At 39.9% G+C, this 22,112-nt stretch overlaps 1 protein-coding gene across 6 annotated transcripts in view; it reads right to left on the bottom strand.

Moving 5' to 3' along the window:
• Synd (protein kinase C and casein kinase substrate in neurons protein Synd) overlaps nt 1–22,112 on the bottom strand; it is a 62,733-nt gene that overhangs the window by 4,500 nt on the left and 36,121 nt on the right. For 3 of the 6 annotated variants that reach the window (XM_076522851.1, XM_076522849.1, XM_076522850.1), the window contains exons 2-8: nt 7,225–7,616; nt 6,177–6,365; nt 4,635–4,655; nt 3,847–3,927; nt 3,767–3,778; nt 1,924–2,150; nt 909–1,029 (exon numbers count right to left, since the gene is read on the bottom strand). In XM_076522851.1, the coding sequence (XP_076378966.1) occupies nt 909–1,029; nt 1,924–2,150; nt 3,767–3,778; nt 3,847–3,927; nt 4,635–4,655; nt 6,177–6,365; nt 7,225–7,587 (1,014 nt within the window). In that variant the 5' untranslated portion in view covers nt 7,588–7,616. The remainder of the gene's footprint in view (nt 1–908; nt 1,030–1,923; nt 2,151–3,766; nt 3,779–3,846; nt 3,928–4,634; nt 4,656–6,176; nt 6,366–7,224; nt 7,617–22,112) is intronic. The other 3 variants (XM_033476390.2, XM_033476388.2, XM_033476391.2) reach the window with 3 other exon arrangements.

A 22,112-nucleotide genomic window follows, 5' to 3' on the forward strand; every position in this document is an offset into this window, starting at 1 on the left:
TGGATCAGGGAACACCGAATGTCGAAGAATAATCGCAAACTGTTATATCCATGCGAGAACATTTGCCCGCAGAAACTTCACATAAAGCGTGACAATCGCCGTAAAAAGAAGAAAATATGTACATTTGATCGCGATCAGCTTAATTTACTGTGTGGTTCGTTTGGAAACTTTTGATACTAAAATAACACGGTTTAAGGAGAGCTTTAAGGTGTTTGTACCAAATTTTTTGTCAACCTTGTTTTTCCGGATTTATCGAGGTTTTTTATAGGCGAACCTACAATTTTTTTTTTTAAAGTCGGAAGAAACTATGTGACATAATGCTTGCTCCCTAAAAGATGGGTACAAAAGAATTGTAGGCCAACTTATAAAAAACCGAAGGTGACCTTGATAACTCCGGGACAAAAGGGGTTGACCAAAAATTTGGCACAATTATCATAAAGCTCTGTTCAAACCACTTTCATTTTCGTTCAAGAAATTTTCAATCGAAACTCCAGCAGCAGAATAAATTAAGATGGTCACATTCCATGGTTCATCCTCTGTATGAAAATAACGGAACGGGTAAGGGTTAAAAACGCTGGTCGAAAAGAATTTTGATTCTGTTCCGAGAACAAACTACAGCAACTGTTTGCATTTTCAGTGTACTCTATTGAACGTTTATCTTTGTTAAATAATACATTGGAACTAGTACGGCGCAGCCTCAACTAAAAACGGCTTAGAATATATCGAGACATACGATAGAATCGCTAATGGATAAAATTAATGCAGTTATAAAAGGGACAGAACGAGAATAATATATATATCAATGCACTCTACGACTAGATTGTCTAACATCGGATTTCCAACCATGAGCAGGGGCTTACATGCGATAAAAAGAGTCGCCGTAACGCGTAACGATTTCTCGATCTTACCTCGAACTGCGGCCAATTCATCGCCATGTTGACACCGTGGTTGTTCGACCACCATTTCAGATCCTTTTCGTGGTCCGCGTTATTGATCGTGTGATAGAATTCTTCGTATATCTGAGGAAGTCTGTAACCAAGAAAATATTTACCTTCTAACACCCAACTTCAATGTCAGACGAATTATTTCTCAGTAGAAAGAATACGTCATGCCTCATTCAGGCTCTATCGACGTGTCGTGCTGCATTCGTTTGTGTGTGTGTGTGTGTGTTCTATTTCATAAAAATTCTATTCGCGTGTTCCAACGGAGACGCGCGCATATTAAATACGGTAAGCATCCGACGAGCAAATAGATTCAGATTAGGTCAATATGGGATGACTATCAAGAGTCCCAGCGAACTATTTACTGGCAATTCGTCGGCAGCTGATTCGCCGGCCGAGGATTAAGTTTAGAAAGATTAAGGGCTTCTTGACCCCCCCCCCCGGATATTAAAACCGCGATACTTGCTCTGGAATGTTTTCGTAGAAACGTCGATTTCAGTCTAGTAAAGTTATTTTCTTTTCCGGTAGAAAGTGTAATCAAATTGATATTATTGTCAGAGGCGTAGCTCTGACGACATTTAAAGTGCATCAGATTGTATATTCTTGGAATAATATTGTTATCATTATTGCAATTTTTGCATCGACAAAAATGTTTGTTATTTCATGACGTGAAGTCTGATAATGAGAAAATTTGTGTTAAATAAAAAAATCTTTAACGATAAAATTGAAAAAGAGAATGAAAAAAGCAAAAGTTAACCGATCCAGCCAGTGAACGATTCGCATACAACTGGCATGATTCTTTCAACGAACTTGAAAATGAATTTCAATTACAATCCGTTAAGTAAGCCAGACTTCGTTAGGGTCTACGAGACCCTAGTTGGTTCTAAAGATAGTCTTGTTTGGTCCTTTAATTGATCCTTTCAGGATCAACGACGAATCGAACGTGTGCCAATTACGATTAATAAAAGCGTTGCACGCTTACATCGGATCTTGGGATATATTTAGGCATTTGTGAAGGTCGAACAGGACCTCCTTGAAGAACTGCAGCCGCTGCGCCTCCATTGCCTGACACTTGTCGAACACCTCGGTCATGTCCTCCATGTACTTCGGGTTGTTCAGGTTGATTTCCTGCAGCGTCGCCTCGTACTTCTCTTTCGCCTTCTGCACCTCCTCTTTTGTTTTTTGCACCCTGTCCTGCATTTTCTTCACCTGTTGATTAAATAGAAAGACCACGATCAATACCGGGAGTCACGGACGGTCCGTGGGAGTGTCATCGAAGGTAAGGATCTTGGCATAAGTTCACAGAGCGATCTTGAGTTTCGTATAACCCGAGCTTCCATAGAATCTTGTGATCACTGCGAGTAGCTCGCAAAAGTGTTCGTACACCTTTCAAAACGCAATAACTTTTCTCAAACTGGACTAAAGTGACTTGAATTTTTTTTAGACGATAGAGGTCTACAATGACTAAAATGCGTTTTTGTAATTTTGCTATTACTTGGAGTGACAAAGAAAAAAAAAAGAAAAAACTTTTTAACTTGCATATATTTTATTAACGAAAATTTTCGTTATAGGTTCAGATAAAAAGCGTTAAAAAACGAGTTTGTTTTTACATTTTGTTGTCATTCCAAGTAGTAGAAAAATTTAAAAAAAGCATTTTAGTGATTGTGTAGTAGACTAGTCCCTCTACATTTAAAAAAATTCATGTCATTTAATACAGTTTCGAAAAAGTTATTGTGTTTTAAATGGTGTACGAACACTTTAATGAGCCACTGGTACCATTCTTGAGTCATTCGTACTTACAGTTTTTCTACAGCTCGAGCAAGCTTACAGTTTCTGGAAAGCTCGAGCTCGCTCGGAAGAGCTATACAAACCCACATTGGCGGGCTCGTCGATAGTAGACACTATGAATTCGATAGATCGAGATCGACAATGATCACGCGTCTACCGTGTGACAAGCACACTGTCGACTTCGCGATGGTCTCATCACCGTACCGTCATGACAATCCCAATTCTTTACCCTCAAGCTTACCTAGCGTACAACTGTGGCGGCAAAGAATACCTTTCGAAACAGAAAGCGTGATTTTTCAGGATGAGTAACGCAACAAAGATAGAAAAAAGAAACGTGACTAGACGCGAAAAGGAAATTGAAAAAAGTAAATTACCATTTCGAAAGTAAAGATTCAGCGGTGGGGAAAGCATCCGACACTAAATCGAACGAAAATTAACGATTACATTTGCGAGTGCAGTGAAAAGTGCGATTACACGCCGGTTTGTATTTGTATTTACAAATTTACGATGATTCCTGCGTGAAAAGGTCGGAACGTGGACAGACAAGTTTTCCGATGCGTCGTTGAAAAAGGCTCGCAATAAAATGAATTCTTATTCTATCTCGAGTCTGCTTGTTTTTTGATCGCACGTGTCACCCTCTCTGTCCACTGGTTAAAACGAAGTATGTAAATCGATCTAGGACTAAGCTGTTCTTCGAAATACTGAAGGAATAGAAATTGAAATTCTTGAACATTTGCTTGCGAACTAGTGCAACTAGTTAACGAGTAATTTTGTTTGCAAAAGACAATTAAACGGTGCGATTACATGAATCTGATAAAGTGATAAAACGACTACGGCTACTTGTGCAGATAAAGCGTTAAAAGTTGATCGCCTTTACGTACAAGGAACGAGCAATCATCGAGCAGTGGGAATATTAGAAAAGATTGGATTTATCGACGAGCGATTTGCTGGATTATCGGGAAAGTTTAGCGGTTCGATTAGCTTTCGGAGTTCGATGGTTGCACGAACGGTTCATAGTAAAGAATTAGTTTGCTTACCAATAGAGCTTTCTGTAACGAGAAATTAAGAAAAGACGGTTAATCGATAAGCATGCCGCATGCAATGTCGTTATACATACAAGCTGAACGTCTCCTATTTTAGAGTTCCTAAGGCATTTTCGTATTCTGAGTCTCCATGCATCACATCCACACACAGTCATCTAAAAACGTTGGTAGCCATTTTTCAGAAGATCGCCTCTCCTCCGGCGATTTAATGTCCACGGTGCAACTCGTGCAACAATTATTTATTTCAGTTCGCTGTGTGTGACTCGGTCAAATGTGTTTACCCTACTCTCTTCGATGCAAAAACGATCATGGAGAAGAGAAATGTGCAACGACAATATGGTGCAGCAAACTGGTTCAGCTCGTGACTGGACTGCGGATCTTTACGTAAAATCAAAGTTTTTATTCCGAAGTTACGGCAAACGCATGCCTCTCTTAATAATTTCAACCAATTGAAAACGGTTCGACAAAATTTGATTACGAACGCATAAAGCCCGCAGTCGATTCGCATTTGAAACGTACTTGACAAATTTAGTCGAATGATCGTAGCATTGACAAGAGCCTGCGAGTAAAATATTAACGAAACTGTTGAACTCTGTGCAAACTGTACAAAGATAGGACGAAACTGGCAAGAACAGTTTGGCATCCTTTCGCAATCGGTAAATATTGAAGGAACGGTTAAATAAGTTCGTGTGGACGCATGCAGAAATAAATATTCATCGAGACAGTCGGGAGAGACTAGAGAACGGTTCGTGAGACGGACGATTATATGTAGCGATACCGATAAATATCAGGGGACGCAAGACAGAAGACAACACGGCATGCAGACGTTCGTTACGATAATACAGGAGATTTGTTAACATACGTTTTCAGAGCCTCGGGCCATCTGCAAATAATACTTGCTAAAGAACAACTGTATCTACTCGTCTCGTCGAGCCGCGAATACGTAGTTCGAGATTAGATGCACACCGTCACATGTATAGTATACGCGTGCGCGCGTGTGCACGTGACACATATTTATGTACCCGTATGTACTCCGTTTACGCGTGTTTGCGTGCGCGATACTCCAATAATGGCGATACTTCGAAAAGGATTTTCACGAAATTTCCGATAATTGCGTTGCTGTTTATGGTAACGATACAATATTGTTAATTATCGTAGGAAAATTTTGCAGGTGGGTTAAATTGCTATTGGATTTATTTTAGCATAATGATATAGGGCGTACGATATTTATTTCCTAGTTTTGGCCGTTACCGAGGAGGACTTTGCATAAATAAACTATTCAGATAACGGATTCTCGAATAATTTTTTTACCGGGAACTGCACACAGGAATCAGCTCGGATTGTTGCGCAACCTTGAATAATCATTCGAAACATTTTCTCGACTCTGAATCAAATTTATAACCTTGCTTATTAATTTGGAGTTCCTTCATCCTGTTTGCCTCTGAATATCGCCAAGACCGTTTGCATTCGCGTTCCATGTATCCATGTATCCACGTGCTTTCGATGTAGAGGGTATACAGGGTGTTCCAAGAGTCACTCGCAATAGAGAAATAAGGTCAGCTGGTACGAGACGGTCGAGCCAATGAGCGGAATCGAGCTTCGTCCGCTCATTGGCTCGATCGCCTTGCTCCAGCCTAGCTCGCCTCTCATTGGTCACTGTTTTTCGTTAATAACTCGTAAACGAAGCCGCGGAAATCCTCCTGCAAAGGAGGAGGAAGGAAGCCGGAAACTCCTCATTTTCCCGATTGCGAGTGACGTTCGGGACACCTTGTATATGTTCAGTTAACCCGATACGAAAATTTTCGATCGAAATAATCTGTATTCAATCGAGTAGTATTTCTTGTAACAGGAAAAGGAATCGTTCTCGAATCCTAGTAACAAATTGTAGCAGTTCCGATTACAGATCGTAACAGTACATTTCGATATATCGGGCACATAGAACAGAAATCCTTCCCGAAGCGACACCGAAGCGACACCAATGGCAACGCACGGTGGGCCCAACCGCGATTCTAGCAAGTAAAAGATCATACTTATTTATGTAACAGGAAGATAATCCTATTAATGGACTTTAATTTTCTAAGAAGTCCTACTATTGGGCTATTTAACAAATTTCTTCTGTCGTACAGAACTTCGTTTAGACATACGCGGGGATTTAGGATCTTGAGTAAGAAATAAGTTAAGGAACAAAAAAATCATGAAGAATTGAATCTTTTATATTTGCTAGAATCGCGATTCGGCCCACTGTGCGACGTCTGTGACGACGCCCGTGACTCGCAATCGGATACGCAACGCATGGATTGCGGCAATCGTCGATAACGTATGACCGAGCGATGCGCGATGACGTAATCGTTTATTACTATAATATATAATTCCGGGCAATGGAAGGTTGCAATCGTTGGTTTACCTGGTCCGGCGAAAGCGAACTGTCCGCGGAGGCGTTTCTCTCCATGTTCGCGGCGGTCCGCTCGGTTTTACAGCTGTTGTGGTATTCCGACTTCGCCTTCTCGACCTTCTGCAGAAGCTTCACCCAAGGCTTCTGCGCCTTCTTGAACGCGTCCTCCATCTCCTTGCGCTCCTTCAGGGTTATCATTGACTAGAACCGAATCACAGCCGTACAAGCTTAGCGATCATGCATCATTGAAACATCGTTCGGGAAAACAGTCCTCGTCGTCGGAACTGAATCATGAATGAAAAATCTTTCTTCGTTTTATTGCAAATGCTTTCGAGTAGACTGCGGATTTGATGCAGTTATGATAACATTGACTGGTTTAAATGTCAAACAATAAATACGTTAAAAGAATTTAAAAATATTCTTACATTCACCGTAATCTATTGATATTATTAAAAGAAGAGATAAATTTTTATTCAATTTCTGTTTCTTACAATTCGCGAAGAAAATTATTGGATTCCATAAAATCCGCAGTCTACTCGGACACTGGCCCCACTTTAGACAATGACATAACAATTTGTAATAGAACCTCGATTAACCGAACTGGATTTTCCTCGATGTTTAGCATTTAAATTTATGATTGTTCGAAGTAATAATGATAAAACTATGGAAGGATCTCGATTAAATCTCAGTCATGTTATATTATTGTATTAATAATGTATTATGTAATATTGTATAATAATGTTGTAGTAATAATAATAATAATATACAATATAAAATATATATATATAATAATAATTTATCGAAAATAAAAAGAAATTAATTATCAATTTTGAATTTGGATAATCGATAATGCTGTACTGTCCAGAATTCGTAAATATTTGAAAATCAGCAGCTCGCTGGACGAGCGAGACGAAAGCCTCAAAGTTTGAAGCCTCGAAGAACAGGAACCACAGGTTACCGCTACAGGCTCGTGTTTTCGTGTATTTTATTTTGAAAGTGAAAAAGTGAATTTTCGTTGGGCCGATCGTATCAGGAGGATTTCACGGAAGTGCGTGCGTACCTTATGGTAATTGTCCTTCTGCCACGTTTTTACTTGCTGGATGATGTCGTTGCAGAGACTCTCCTTGACCCTGAGATGAAGATCGCATAACCTGTCGGACTCGACGAGAACGCCTTTCCACGCCGCCTCGGTGGTTCCATATTCCGGGCCTTTCTCGATCTTATCGTTCCAATTCTTCGACCAATTCTTCAGGGCTTTCGCGTAGCTCTTCTCGATCTCCGCCCTCTCTTGCACGAGTGCTATCAAGCTGTCGCAGAGTTTGTGTCCGTCCTCGATCCTTTTCGTAGTCCGTTTGTAGTTGCCCGGCTCCCAGAAGGAGTCCGAGGTTGCTATCAGCATGTTATCGTCGCTGTGATGTGACATCCTAGCCTAAATCGAGAAATTCCTTTCACCTGCGAACAGAAAGTTTCACGAAACCCCGTCAACCAGCTGTCCGGCAACAACTCTCCACCAACAATCGCTTGCCACGGCACGCAACTAATTATTTTCATTCGCGCGAGTCTTTGTCGCAGTAAATTCCGTGAAACGGCTCGAGCTGGAACTCGTAGTTCGCTTTTTACTGGCGAGGACTTTCAAGCTCTATTATCCCGGGAAAATCGCAATTCATTTTAACACTAAACCTACCGAGCATTAATGGTGACCGGTGACTCTTAACAGTGAACTTGCTCGATCATTTCTATATTTCCAATTATTTGTTCAATTATTTTCCACGAAGAAGTTTCTCAAGTTCATAGTATCGTCAAATTAAAAACCGATCGTTTCGACCGCAGTAGGTTTAGTGTTAAATAGGAGGCACTGGCAATTCATCTTTTACCCGGGGACATCAGCGACTGACAGTCTAGTTGGAATCAAAAATAACAATTATTGTAAAGTTCTCTGCGATGAAAATCCCCTTCATAAAGAACTGATTATCATCGAAATCAACATGAAATATAAAGGGTAACAAAATCGATGAAGAAAACGATTAAAAAATATCGATGCGACTGCGGATCTTTTGTGCAAAATAAAAAGTTCTGACGTTAATCGTAGGGAACAGAAGTTCGATAAAAACGTATTTCTTTATTTAATCAATACATAAAGAATATCATGATGGTATACGTAAATTATTTTAAAGTCACGGATATCGTTGACAGAAATTTATTTCGATCATTCGCAACAGTTAACGGTACAAGTACTTCCAAATAATGGACGATTTAAGACAATTCAGACTATCGTGTGTTATCCGTCTCTAAACAGCTCCGAATTCGAAGGAAAAGCAAAAGTCATAGACCAGCTGAAACTCGTGACTGCGAGCTTCGATTTAGCAGCGTGTGGAATAGTGAAAACATTGAAAATAAATATCTAACGTTAAGAGCCGCGGGTGTCCCTTGTACCGGACACGTTGTTCGAAAGGCTGGGCGCAGAGAGGCGCAAATCCTCGACTTACTCGCGACTTACGACATCGCGCGATCCAATGAAGAAAAACGGGCGTCTACCGCGAAAAAAGGAGGTAAAAGACGAAGCAGGGTAGAAAGGAGAAGACGAAGAAGGAGGTGCCGGGATCGAGAAACGCGGGCAGCGGAGGCCTTCGGCCTTTAATGTTGAACGCGAGGGAGAAGGTCGATTCAAGGTTCCGTGTAGTCCGATTTTCGGCGTCGCGCACCGACATTGGCATCGGCATCGGGATCGGCATCGGCTGGAACAGGTGAACGAAATGGTTTCCTGTTACGCCTTTCACGTTCGCATGTACTTGCGCGCACATGCACACCTACGCAGAAGCGTGCACAGAAACGCGCGCAGAAACGTGGAGACAGAAAGGTAGGCAGAAAGGTATACGGTATACGGCCGGGAACGAGGCGGTGCACCTTCGCGTAGGATCCTTTCAGTGCTCGCAGGAGACCACGGAGGAATGAGTATGGTCATTCCGAACCGTGGAATGCTGCTCTACCAGCTGGATAAGTTCTGTGTGTCGGTGATCTCGTAGGCGCCACGACCAGTGCTGATTAGTTGATTCCAGCGTTATTACTACCGGGCGATGTTACATTTCCATCTAGTGAGCACCGATTGCAGTGGTCGTTGCACCTTTCGTAACGAACCTGGATCCCTATTCAGATATTCAGAGTCGCGACGTTGCTTTACTGTTCCGAGTACTACATACATATGTACTTAGAATTGGTCTTTTCCTGCGCCAAGGGTTACGCGGAAGACGATCTAACCAAATCTATGCAGTGTCGCTAATCCATGGAATTTATTGGTTCGTCTCGTTTGTCGTTCCCATCTTTTTGTTTAACGCTGGACTATGTTCGATGTATATTGTTTTATAGCAATGCCAAGATCGAATTGCCTCGAACTTCGTACGATTTTTATTCGAATATATGCTTGGCTGAAGAAGTTTGTCTAAAAGTTTCACGTAGAAACATTTTTACAATATCAGAAACTGTAAAAGAAAATATGAGAAAACAGTCGTTTCGATTGGTATGGCAGTTCTGGCGTTAAATATCTGTGGACAGATGATTCTGGGATGATTCTTGATTTTCGAGGTAAAAATATTTCTTTTGCGAAATCAATGAAACATGTCGCAAATAGTATAAACATATTCGCGGCGCAAACTTATGAGACGACCTCTAATATTTGCGCGGTAGAAAACGGTTGAATGTAAAATTTGGTAGAATTGTTGGGGATGTGAATTATCTGTTGCACTATTATGATCAAAGAGAAATTAGAAATGCTGGTCGATGCTTGCAAAGAGGACGAAAGTGTTTGTGGATTTTCGTGTAGAGTACCGTAAAAGTGTTCCAAGTTTGTTCTACAGCGTTCAGACGTAAGGACGTCGCGATTCTCCATAAGAGAGGTCGAACACGCGCGACGTTCATTCACTATAGCGGGTCTATAAATACGGGAAATATAAAAATAACACTGTTGCACAACCCTGTCGCGGCAGACGCGTTATTTTTACGCGAAAGTTTACGGTTCTTGTCACCAGCGACGACACACCTTGTCGCTTTCTCGTGAGAAACGTACGCCGGTCACGTTTACCCACGATGCCTCGCGGCTTATCAACATCATTTCTCGTAATCGGCTGGCACCGTTGATACTTTATCGAAAAATGGAATCGCGAGATCGTCGATATTCACGACGATTCTACCTTTTTCTTTTTTTATAGATTATCGATCGCGCATAGAGTGTTTACATTAGAGGTTTCTATTTGTAGTTCGCGAAATGAATGACGGGGGAAAAAATCAAGTAATGAATAGTTTACTATGTCGATAAAGTTTCGTCACATGGTAGATCGAGTATATAGGGTGTTCCGACTGATTACAGTGAAATATCTCTGAATGCGTTGAGGCTACGAAAAAATGTTTATGCGAAAGCATAAAGTTCAATATAAAAAGATGTCTTACGTAGTATTGTCATTTTTTTCATTTATATAATGGTGAAGGATATTTCAAGGCCAACACGATTTTTCCTTATTCGTACTATGATCGTTAAACGAAACACCCTGTATAGCGTGTATGTATCACCTGTTCGCGTTTCTTTTCTTGGTAGTGCTCGTATTAAAAGGGAAAGTAAATCCAGTCGCGTAAAAGGGAAATTGATCTTTTAATTTCAGAATGCACTCTACGAAAGGCAAGAAAATTGCTGGGTTCGAAGCAATCGTTGCAAATGGTGCTTGCTTCCTGCAGAGATATCGAGAAATTATGGTCAATTGAATATTCTCACGTACCAGTTCCCGACGGGAATGTTTCTTCGAGAAGCTGTACAGGAAATCTTGTCTTTTTTTTCCACTGGCAATTCCCCGTCTCCTTTTTTCTTTGCCGACTATAATTCGAATACTTAACATTTCTTACGTTCCCAACACATCGCTGCTCTAACTCAATACTGAGATATTTCTAAGTAATGAAGATTAAGGAAAAAGGCAATCAAAGTTTCATTATTCCAACAATAATTTGATTTTTGAAAATAACGAAATGTTATTTTCACAGAATTTCGTACTAATGTGTATCGAAGAAAATAAAATAAAATGAATGAAATAAAAAAAAGATCCGTATAAATATAGATATTTTAATATCTCAATATTTCTCCAGGTGCATATAAGGAACGTAGCAAACAACAATGGCCGAGCAACGAGAAGGCTGAGAACGCGAATTTGAATCCGAATAATGTCAGCATCATCGCGGCGCGGCGCGGCGCAATGAGAAAAGAACGCAAACTACTTAAAGAGGTTGTTAGCCAAGACACGAATGATTTCTCGAGATCAGAAGACTCGAAACGGGAACTCGTGTCGCGAGATACAACATAGAACCGCGAACAATACTGAGAATACGACAGCCGAGGAAATGGATGGCCTTAAAAGCGACCTCGCCATCGCGTCGCCGAGGAAGAAGTAAGGACTTTGCGTGGATCGAATTCCTTTTCTATCAAGCATGCGTCATGTGCTCGTCCTTTGAGACCAGCAGGAAGTCACCTTTCACCTATTTCGCTCAACCGACAATTCGACACGAAGAAGACACTAATTCCGACATTTCTCTGTCTCGTTCTTTTTCTTTCTTTCAGTTTAAAACTTTACTGCCAATTAGAATTACCGTTTGCCACCTGCAGTATTTTCGTTCTGTGCATTTTTTCATAATTGATTAAATATCAACGAACATGAAAATGTAAACATTTATTTAAAAGATGACGCTTTAAAACGGCAATCTTTGGATTGTAAATTAGCAATTTATATTTTCACAGAGCAATTTAGAAGAATTGGAAAAAAAATTGTAAAATTTAAAAAAGTGCCTCGACAAATTCAAAATCAGCTTGAAATAATTTGCGATGAATTTAACATCGACGAGGTAACAATAAATGATAAGAACATTATTTATCAACAGGATGAAACCCTTTGGTTACACTGAGAAAGAGAGAGTAATAATATGGTAGCAGTCACGCATGGACGGATGAAATACAAAAACTTAAAACTAAAAAAGGGAAAAAGAAAGAAGAACTTAAATATAAAATGGTATTCCTATCGTAATTTGATATTGCCATGAATCATGGCACAGGGACCAGCTGTAGTTTGATTTGGGAATCGTTCAACAGTTTTTGCAATTAGCGTTCTAATTTTCTAAGATGATTCTCTGTGCAACGTGACGTTGTTTTCTCGGCGTTCTGTAGGCAGAGCATGGTTGAATTGTACGGGACACCATGTATAGCGCACGACATTCTTAACTGGTTCTTCGGAGTAGCTCTTTAGGGTACGAGAGTCTTCAAAGTATGTACCTCGACTGCATGATTGTGTAGGACGAGAAATGAGGCTCTTTCTGTAGCAACACGTAGAGCAGTTCACGTTTTCAATAGCTGCCCGGTTCAACAGATTCGTAAACCGCGTTTTTCGAGAAATCGTCTGCACCCGGGACCGATGGTGTCTTGTTCCGAACGAACAAGTTCCAGGTCAACAGACTGGCAAACATCGCGGAAAGGGACATCGTGATCGTGGCTATCGGGACACAGTGGTTGGCCCGGATAAATATAATTAAGCGATCCGATGTTAGTTTTCGCCAATTTGTCGTCTTCCAATGGCGATAGTAATTATAGTTAATTATTCGGATGATGGAACAATCGTGTACCGATTCGATTAACGATCACGACGAATTTAACAAAATTATTTGAAACCCTACAGAAAAGAGTTTAACACTAGTTTAACACAAATGACTGGTCCCTGATTTTTTTCTTTTACTATTAACACGTTGAATGCCACGCTGGTTTTACAGAAATTGTCCGTGGCGCCACGATGAATTTTCTTTTACGTGATACATATAATGTTGAAATATTATCTACAATAGATAAGTTACAGTGTATAATCATGTTTGACATGTGAATTGCGACAGGGGTCACTGTTTGAATCGACGATGGTGATAATACAAAATTTTAGATATTGATATTTGTTTGAAATTATATATATTTCTATCAATTTAGGCGCGCCGGTCACCGGTGGCCCCCATGGCGTCATCGTCAAGTTAAAAGTGCCGGTCACCGGTGACCCCCGTGGCATTCAACGTGTTAATAAATAATAAAGAATCTGAGAGCCTACAGATGTAGCGCCCTCCGAGCCAATTATCTTTCTCCTTTGGAATTTTTTCGTAAATGTATTAATAACGGAGTTACGACCTGAAACAATTATGTAGACCACCCTGTATAATTGGCAGTAAGTAAACATCAGAAGAGTTTCAGGTAATTGTCTTGTGATTCGATTGAATTGCTCAAGACTGCTCATCGTCGCTCAACGTACGAGTGCGTCGAACTATTAAATTGCATGTAAAACTTTCGGATAAGAGTATGTATGCATTGGACGCGGTATGCATACGCGATTAAGCAGGCAAAAGCTCTAACGACGGTTACGTATAATTTCATAGTTTACAATACCGCGTGCATCCGACAGTGAAATATCGTAACGACGATCTGTCGGCGACGCAAGGCTAAAATTATCATTACGTTCCTTAATGTATGCCCGATACCTCTGTAATAGCATGCTCCGGCTATATCGGGTTTTGAATAAAGAGGGAAAACGAATCTTCTCTCGGTTGATGAAGCAATTAAAAACTCATTTTCCACGCGTACACTATGTTAAACTTTGCCCTCCGACAATTTATGCAAATTATTTCGTTTCACAGCACGTTCTCCCATTTCTTTTATAATACAAAACGACTTAATAAATCCGATTTAATAATACAAAACAGTCCAGAGAAATCGTACATTTTGCTTCTCCGGTATCCAATTAGAAATTCAGCATATCACTCTTTGTGCATAATAACAAAAACGCGATTATCCGAACCTACGATATTCGAATTCTATGTTACGCAAACACGTTGCCTATGGAAAGAAATTCGCCATTCGCATGCGACACTATACTTAAGCATAGTTTTACAAACGATACAGATTTAATCCTGAATTTTGAAAGGATCGTTGTCTACATGAAAATAGCTAGTTTTATGCAAGCTTCTATGTAAAGTCGTAGGACATAGAATAATGCCCCGGTGATTTTTAACGAACGTTCGCTAAATTGTTTGAATATTTTACACGCATACAGGCAACGAACGTGTGACGATACTTATCGGAAATGACTTTAACCCTTTGCTGTACTTTGATGAGTGCTTCTCGCGACGAAGATTTCTAACAATAGCCTGTCGATTATAAATGTTATTCCGTTCATTTAAGACGGAATCAAATTCCGTTCTCTCATCATCAATATTTAATCGTTCGAGTAAATGTCCGAACACGATAAATATAAATTATGTTCTTCTTCTATGAAATGATCGCAATCAAGAAAAGTTCTAATCATTGTAACTGTGAAGATAATTGTACGGCAAGGGATTAAACGACAGTGTTTCCGCGTATTCTATTCCTATTAAGGCGAACATTTTGTTAATTAAAATTTTGACGGCACACAGCGTGTGTCGCAATAAAGAAATATATTCAACAATTTTTAGTGGAAGCAGCTTTATGACTTCAATAATTATGAAATAATAAATGTGAAACCGCGGTCATTTGACCAGCAGTGGTAGGTTTCGTTTTAAGCCTACACGCTTAACCCAAGGACGCTACGGTATCGTTCTATGTATTTATTCCGAAAGTAGCAAAAAGTAATTGTTCTATTATCTGAACTAAACTATTTATATATATTATTATTATTATTATTTATATATGAGCCGTTTATTTTGAAAGTGGCATAAGTCACTTTACCGTAATGTGATAAGTGGTGATTTTTTTAATGTTTATACGAAATTATTTATACTGAGAAAAATATCAGTATCCTGAGATAACAAATACAAGTAAATCTTCTCGAAAGTTAGCATCCATATTTTTAAACGTGTTGAAACGCAAACACTTAAATATATCGACTTAAAAACAAAGTGACTTATGCCACTTTCAAAAATAAACGGCTCATATATTATTTATGTATTTTAAAATATTTGATGTAACTTCGAATAGAGAGAGAGCGTGCAGAGGACTATCGAAAGAGCATTGTCGCGAGTCACGTTCGAAAAAACTCGAGTAGCCAGAACGATAGTCGATAGCGGCTCGTTAGTTTCCATCTTCGCTCGTATTTTTAGTTGAGGCTGTTGCTTCGCGGCGGGATCGGAGCGCGGCGAGTGAATGGTTCCGGGCAGACCGCCAATTTTTCAAACTCCGACGAAGAAAGCGTAGGCCTCGTTTCGGACGTCTGATAATCCCGTTCGAATTGAAACCGGCGGAACACGGCGCCAGGAAATATGGCAGTGTCCACAAACGCGGAAGTAGCGTTTACGAAAAACGAGGAAACAGAGAAACAGGAAACCGAGATTCAAATGCAGGTCCGGTGGATACGAATGGCGCCACTCTCTCGGATATAGCTTCCCATTTTCCCGTTTTCCATTGTAATGCGCGTTCGCGCATCTTCGTTATCGATTCTGCGTAGGTGCTCAAATTCCTTTCTTGAAAATAAAACAAGCCGTAGAAATATCATCGGCGAAATGTCTCTGGAAAATAGAAAGGCTTGAAGAGGATCGCTCCAGGCTGAGAGAAATTCAAAATTACGGACGATCTCTCTTCGGTTTCGGGTATTTCGTTCAACGACGAGAGCTGTGCGATCGAGTGATCGAGTAATCGAATTTTTGACTGACCATTTTTTATATCACTTATACAAGTAATTGTTAGTGCATTAAGTGACTAGTTCCTATTGAATCTAGGTACAAACCCGATAACAAAATATTAAATTATAACTGTTTTCTTTCATTTTTATAGACATGGTTCATAGTTTAAAGTTCGTCTAAATTAAGAACATAAGTTAAACAGTTACATGGAAAAGAATAACCATTGTTGGATACTTTTTATCGTGTTATTTTTCGTCACAATGAAATCAAAGATCTGTGATTAGTTTCACGAAATAAACATGATTTTGAGAAATAAAAAAAAATGTAATTGAACAGAAGGCAAAAGCGAAACAATTAGATCGGTATTCCACGGAATTATTTCTCTCCGAGAAGCAAAATTCACTTTGTGCCGACGCCTTATCTTCGCCTTGATAAGATACGGGCTCCGTTACGTCGTCGATTTTTATCTAATAATTGTTTATTGTTGTCTGCATCGGCGACTACCCGTGGGTAACGGCGAGAAGGCTCGGAGATTCTCCAATTACGGAATTAAATGTGTTCGAACGTTCACCCGCATAATTTTTTGGCCGACTTTCCGCTAGAAATACTCGCTGCAACGTGCAACGGAGCATTGTCGTGGCCATTGTAAAAATAAGGCATCCAGTGCCGATGGTTTTTTCGAATCGTCGAAATGGGACGCCGACCGTAGCGAAAATAATATCACTGAAGAAAGGAACGCTCGTTAAAAACGTGCTTTCAAAGTTTGAGAGTTGAAAAACATGAGACACGGCGGCGCAATTAGGCCAAGCTTCTTCCACTGGCCTTGGACGAGAATGAGAAGCCTGTTAATTCGCTAGGATGCACAGTGAACGGTTTGCTCGAGATTGTGTTGAGACAGGTCACGTCTCACAGTGTGCAAGACGCCTGATCCGCGGACAAAATACAAGAGAATGGGACTTTTCAAACTAACAGACATTGGCTCTACGAGTTGCGATATCGTTACTTAATAGTTCAAAATATAAGAAATCAGAGAAGTTAATGAAAACAACCGATTACAACATCGAAAAGTCATAATTCTATATGAATTTTTACTGGGTTCAAACGATGTAAAAGATAATGATGATTTATTGAGTCTGTCTCGAATCTGTATACTGTGAATGAGTTCTGTTTACTGGAAATGGTACTTCTTTGATTAAATAATCAGAAAAGAACGTAAGTATGACTTTCCTGATTCGGCATAAGAGTGTGCCGAGCTTTAGCAGTTACGATTTTACGTAGAAAAATCACATTGATCAGCTTTCGGTTTCATTTAAAAGATGAGAAACACGAGACAACGCGGCGTCCTTGCATACAAATGATTGTTGAATACGTCCATAATAATATACAAAAAGAAAATCTCGCCGACTTTTGCCTAACCGAAAGATATTCGTGTGTTTGCAGTGAAGTTTGTCCTGGATTTATTTTATTACACTCATGTTCGTGTGCGATATAAATGCAATTGATTCTAAAAATTAACTACAAAACAAAAGTGTTGTCTCAATCTTATCAACGACGAAATGTGTACATTTGAACACTTGAACATCATCGTCAGATATTTGAGAACTCGCAAGTTCACGGACCTAATAGTCGACCGGGATGCTTACACACAGACGGTGAAACAATCCGATTGTGTGCTTCGAATTTGACGCACAAACGAGATCAGGATTCGATCGAAGAATCATAATACGATTAGGACAGGAACCATCCTACATATTATACTAGACGATTCTAGCAACGCGACGACTTCGAATAAATCCGAAATTATTCACTGCGCAAAGAGACGTTTCAAACGAAAGTTGCATAATTTCGAGACGCGCAGTCAGCACTGTAATTTGATTTGTTACTTTGCTTTTACAACGATGAAAATGTAGGTATGCGGAATGAGAAATAGCTTTGTTTTCAAATGGAATGCTCGATATTTCTTACTGAATTCAAAGAAAGCAGAATATTCTGCATAGAAAATACCAGAGATACAGTAAATTCTCTCCAATTGTCCCTCGGCTTGTAAACAAAAATGGATAATTTGGGAAGAAGGGATACGATTATTCGAGCCTCGCGGCTCCTGTTTATAGTTGTTGACAATAAACGACTATGAAAACAAGCCGCGAAGCTCGAATAATCGTATCTCTTCTTCCCAAATTGCCCAGTTCTCTTTACAAGCTGAGTGGCAATTGGAGAGAATTTACTGTATTCTGAATCGACGTAAAATGAACGTAACAGTTCATTTATTTTGGGAATGTCTAGATAGGTATTCGAATAAGATACCGTAAAGTACTTCGAAATTCGGGAAGAAGAAAGTTCAAAAGCCATTTCTTCGTCGTGAAAAATAATTCCAGATGCTCCGCTAATTTTGTTCCCGCAAAATCATCCCTTGAAATTCTCGATTTCGGGCACGATGATAATTAAAAAGGTGAACGAGCGGATGGGCTACGGCAGTTGTCCGAGGTTTTTATTTCTCGTTTCTTAGCACGAATCGCTTCTCGGCTTTCAGTTCTTGGTTTCGAGGGAAGCATTAAGTGAGTTGCCGGGCACAGATAGCTCGGGCAGTCCTAACAAAAGCTTGGGAAATGGATGAGACTAGCGAGCAGAGTGACGCGGAAAAGGGTTTGAAATATTCGGAGCGTAAAGGTTCCGACAAATTTCAACCCCCTCTTTCAAACCGCGCCTCTCTCTGCTCCTCTCTCGTCTCTCGCCGCTAAACCGCCGAGTTAGAGCATCGTGTGTCGTCGACGTCGTCGCCGAGATTTCATTTTCACCCGGGACGAGTCCGGTTTTCTCGGCGACAAAACGCTCGTGCGAGAGAGAGAGAGAGAGAGAGAGAGAGAGAGAGAGAGAGAGAGAGAGAGTTATGTTTCAAAAAAACTCGCCAGGAATATTGCCCCGAAACCGAACGTGCCGCTGTCACGAAAAGACCGACGAGAGTCGGTGACAGCGACGAGTCCGTCAACAAGAAATCATTTGTTTACGCGCTTTTCGCCGATCCAAGTTGCGTCAGTTTCCCTTTGCGTACTTCAGGACGAACATTACGATGATGTTTTGTTTACTAACCGTATCTGCAAGTGGACGACTTTCTTCAAATTTTTGAATTATTCTTTGGATTTGCATGCCCGATGAACAGTTTTCTCTTCCACATTCTGAACGATATTTTCTTCCAATTTCTGCACAACTTTCATCAAAATTGTAATAATTTTTAATAATAAACAGGCATTGTTGAATCGAGTATCTCTCCATTTTTGTTCACCGCAATGTTTCTACTCGTCAAATGTCAAATAATATATGGCAATCTAGTGCAACAAACTTAAACGGCGCGAAATTTAAAAGTAACACTCAAAGATTGACATCCTTTGCTATGTTTTTAGAGGAGAAATCGTGAGATTCGTGGAAATCGTGACTGTGAAATTCTCTTCAGTGCGATTCAGTGGAAGGTGCGATGATTTCAATTCGATTTTTCTACGATTGATACCTGTTTCGTCGCTTTATTGGCCACTTATTGTTATAGAACGAAGCATGGGTAATTAGGTAACGATTGAATAAGAGATATCGAGCACTTCACGTTCGTGGAATGCGCGAGCATTTTTACACTTTCTACACTGATACGAATCGGGCGAAATTTTGAATAACGCGATCTTCCTTATTTTTTTACCCGGTACTGCTATTCTTAACTCTAGCGGAAATGTTCCCACAAGCTTGATAAAAATGGTTACGCGAATAGTTACGTCATCTAGATACAATTAATTATTGTCGGCGCCCGGCTGGCAAGGGTCAGATCCCCGATGCAGGAGCATAGAGGGACATTATGCTAGCGGTGAATGAATTAGATCATAGCTGAGGAAAGCCAAGGTTAATCTGGGGTTCGAGATAGGAGATTGATTAAAACCAAAGGATAGCGACAATCAAAGTTTTCAATCTTCCTGCATGGGGTCTAATCGAGCCAATGTACCGAACGACAAAACGATGATCGTATAATCTCGCAGAGAAAATGAAACGAACGAAAAATATCAGGGTAACCACGTCCGACGACAAATATAATCGATGAGAAACACATTAAGCAAAGCTGACGCTGTAAATTTATATTTAACGGCTTGACATAAATTAAACTGCGGTTCTTACGTATTTATGATAAAAGTAATAGATAAAGTACAGAAGCGCAAAGACATTTTTTTAGAAGTATTCGAGAATATGTATTTTCACATTACCGTCGATTTGATAATATCATTAAGAGACAAAATTACGTTTTATCGAATTGCTGTGTCTTGCAGTTCGTTCAGCAGACATTTTAATTATTTGAACACGTTTTATTAACATGTTCGTTATCATTTGTTTCGTTCCCTATCTCCGTTGTCTGAATAATACATTTTTAATGTATCTCTGTTACGAAATATTAAAACGATTTATCAAAGTAACGTCGCGGACTCTCTGCATATTATGCTGTGCGTTATAACTTGAAATAGCATCGTGTAATATTCATTCGTCTATTTGTATGCAAACTACAAGATCGTGAATGTCGTATATGCGGTGGCGTGACGGCAGCAGTGAACGTGTTAAATATCTACGCTATTCTTTTCACTTCGAATGAAATTCTATTCTTCCATTATCGATGTTCAACTCTTTGGCTACGAAAGGGCGTATAATATAAATACGCCCACGTGAATCTACCAATATGTACGAAAGACGTAAACATATGCTCTCTGCAATAATGAAATATTATTTTTACTAAATTTTGTACCAATGTATATTGGAAAAAATAAAAGAAAATAAATAAAAGAAAAATCTATATAAATATTGATATTTTTTTAAAAATGCTTTTGCCTTATACATTTAAAGATATGTCAGTATCGCATTATCTAGATAATACAGTTTAGTATGAAACAGTAGAATATCTCCAAATCGCGTACTTTTTAAAATGTCTCAGTATTCAATTAGAACAGCGAAATGATCTGCGCCGTGATGAACACAGATTGGACAATTAATGGAAGTTTTAGCGGGCAATTACGTGACCCTAACTCTCGTTTATCCATTATCTAGTGCCTTCATTCTGGTCGAAGCCCACGAACTCGGCAGAGGGTACCAGCGACCGATCTGGTCGAGTGCTACCTGAACTAACGATTTCCCAGATTCCACGGATCTTGATTAATCCAGAGCACGCTTTCGCGCGGAACTGCCCGCGCGCGAGTCGGATGCATTTAAAAAGGAAAAAGAAAAATCCCGGCGCGAGAGCATGTGCGCGTCCGTGCGTCCGCGCACTGGAGTGTGTCCGTGCCGTGTCCGTGTCCGTGTCCGTAACGCGCAGGTATCGTGTATCAAATATCTGCACGCGTAATAACGTACGATTAGAATGAAACAGAAATTAACGCGCCGCTCTTCTCTCCCCGTTTCCTGGTTTTATCGACGTCTGTCGCGTCCACGGCGAAACTTTTGACATCTTCGGACATGAAATAAATGGGCCCACACGCGTTTCCAGTCCGCTATCGGATCCTGACAGTGGTTGTTTTCGATCTATCTTCGGCAACTCGAGCAATCGTTTGCATACCAGCTGTTTCAAACTCGATCCGTAACATTTTCCTGCGACATTTCAAAGCGGACGTTGGTTTTCCGTTTTCTTTTAACACTAAACCTACCAAGATCTAAAAGCGACTAACAAGTGTTGCCTCATAAGAATTACAAGAATTTATTGAAATTTTTTTCACAATTTTTATAATAGTGCTTGCACGAGCAAAGAAATATATACAACAATTTTTAATGGAACCACAGCTTGATGACTTCAGTAGTTGTGAAATAATAAATGTGAAACCGGTCGTTTGACCGGCGGCGATAGGTTTAGTGCAAAGAGCGATTAGATTTCCTGCGATTAGAGAACGATAAATATGTGTCAATTGCTACATTTTACAACTTCGTGAACTCTTACTACTTCGAAGACAATTTCGATAACAACCATCGATTAGATTGCTTTTACAGTCTAGTTAACTGAGTTCTCACACGAGAAATAATGTATTCATCGCGCGTACAGATTAGTACGTAATTGTCATAAATCGACAGCAGAAAGATCGAATTGGATTTCCGTTTAGCTGGAGTTAATTTCATCGATATTTTCGTAGATTACGTTCAGAATTTTCGTAAAGAGTTTAAAATCGATTGAAGCGATTGCTTCTTTAACTATCACACGTCTTACGAACAATAATCTTAATAAAATTGAATTTGCTCGAATACGTCGTCGATTCGTTTCTGATCCGATATTGCGAAATAATGTCCGTCGTGTATTAC

Source organism: Megalopta genalis, chromosome 6 (assembly GCF_051020955.1).
Source record: "Megalopta genalis isolate 19385.01 chromosome 6, iyMegGena1_principal, whole genome shotgun sequence".
Lineage (NCBI taxonomy): Eukaryota > Metazoa > Arthropoda > Insecta > Hymenoptera > Halictidae > Megalopta > Megalopta genalis.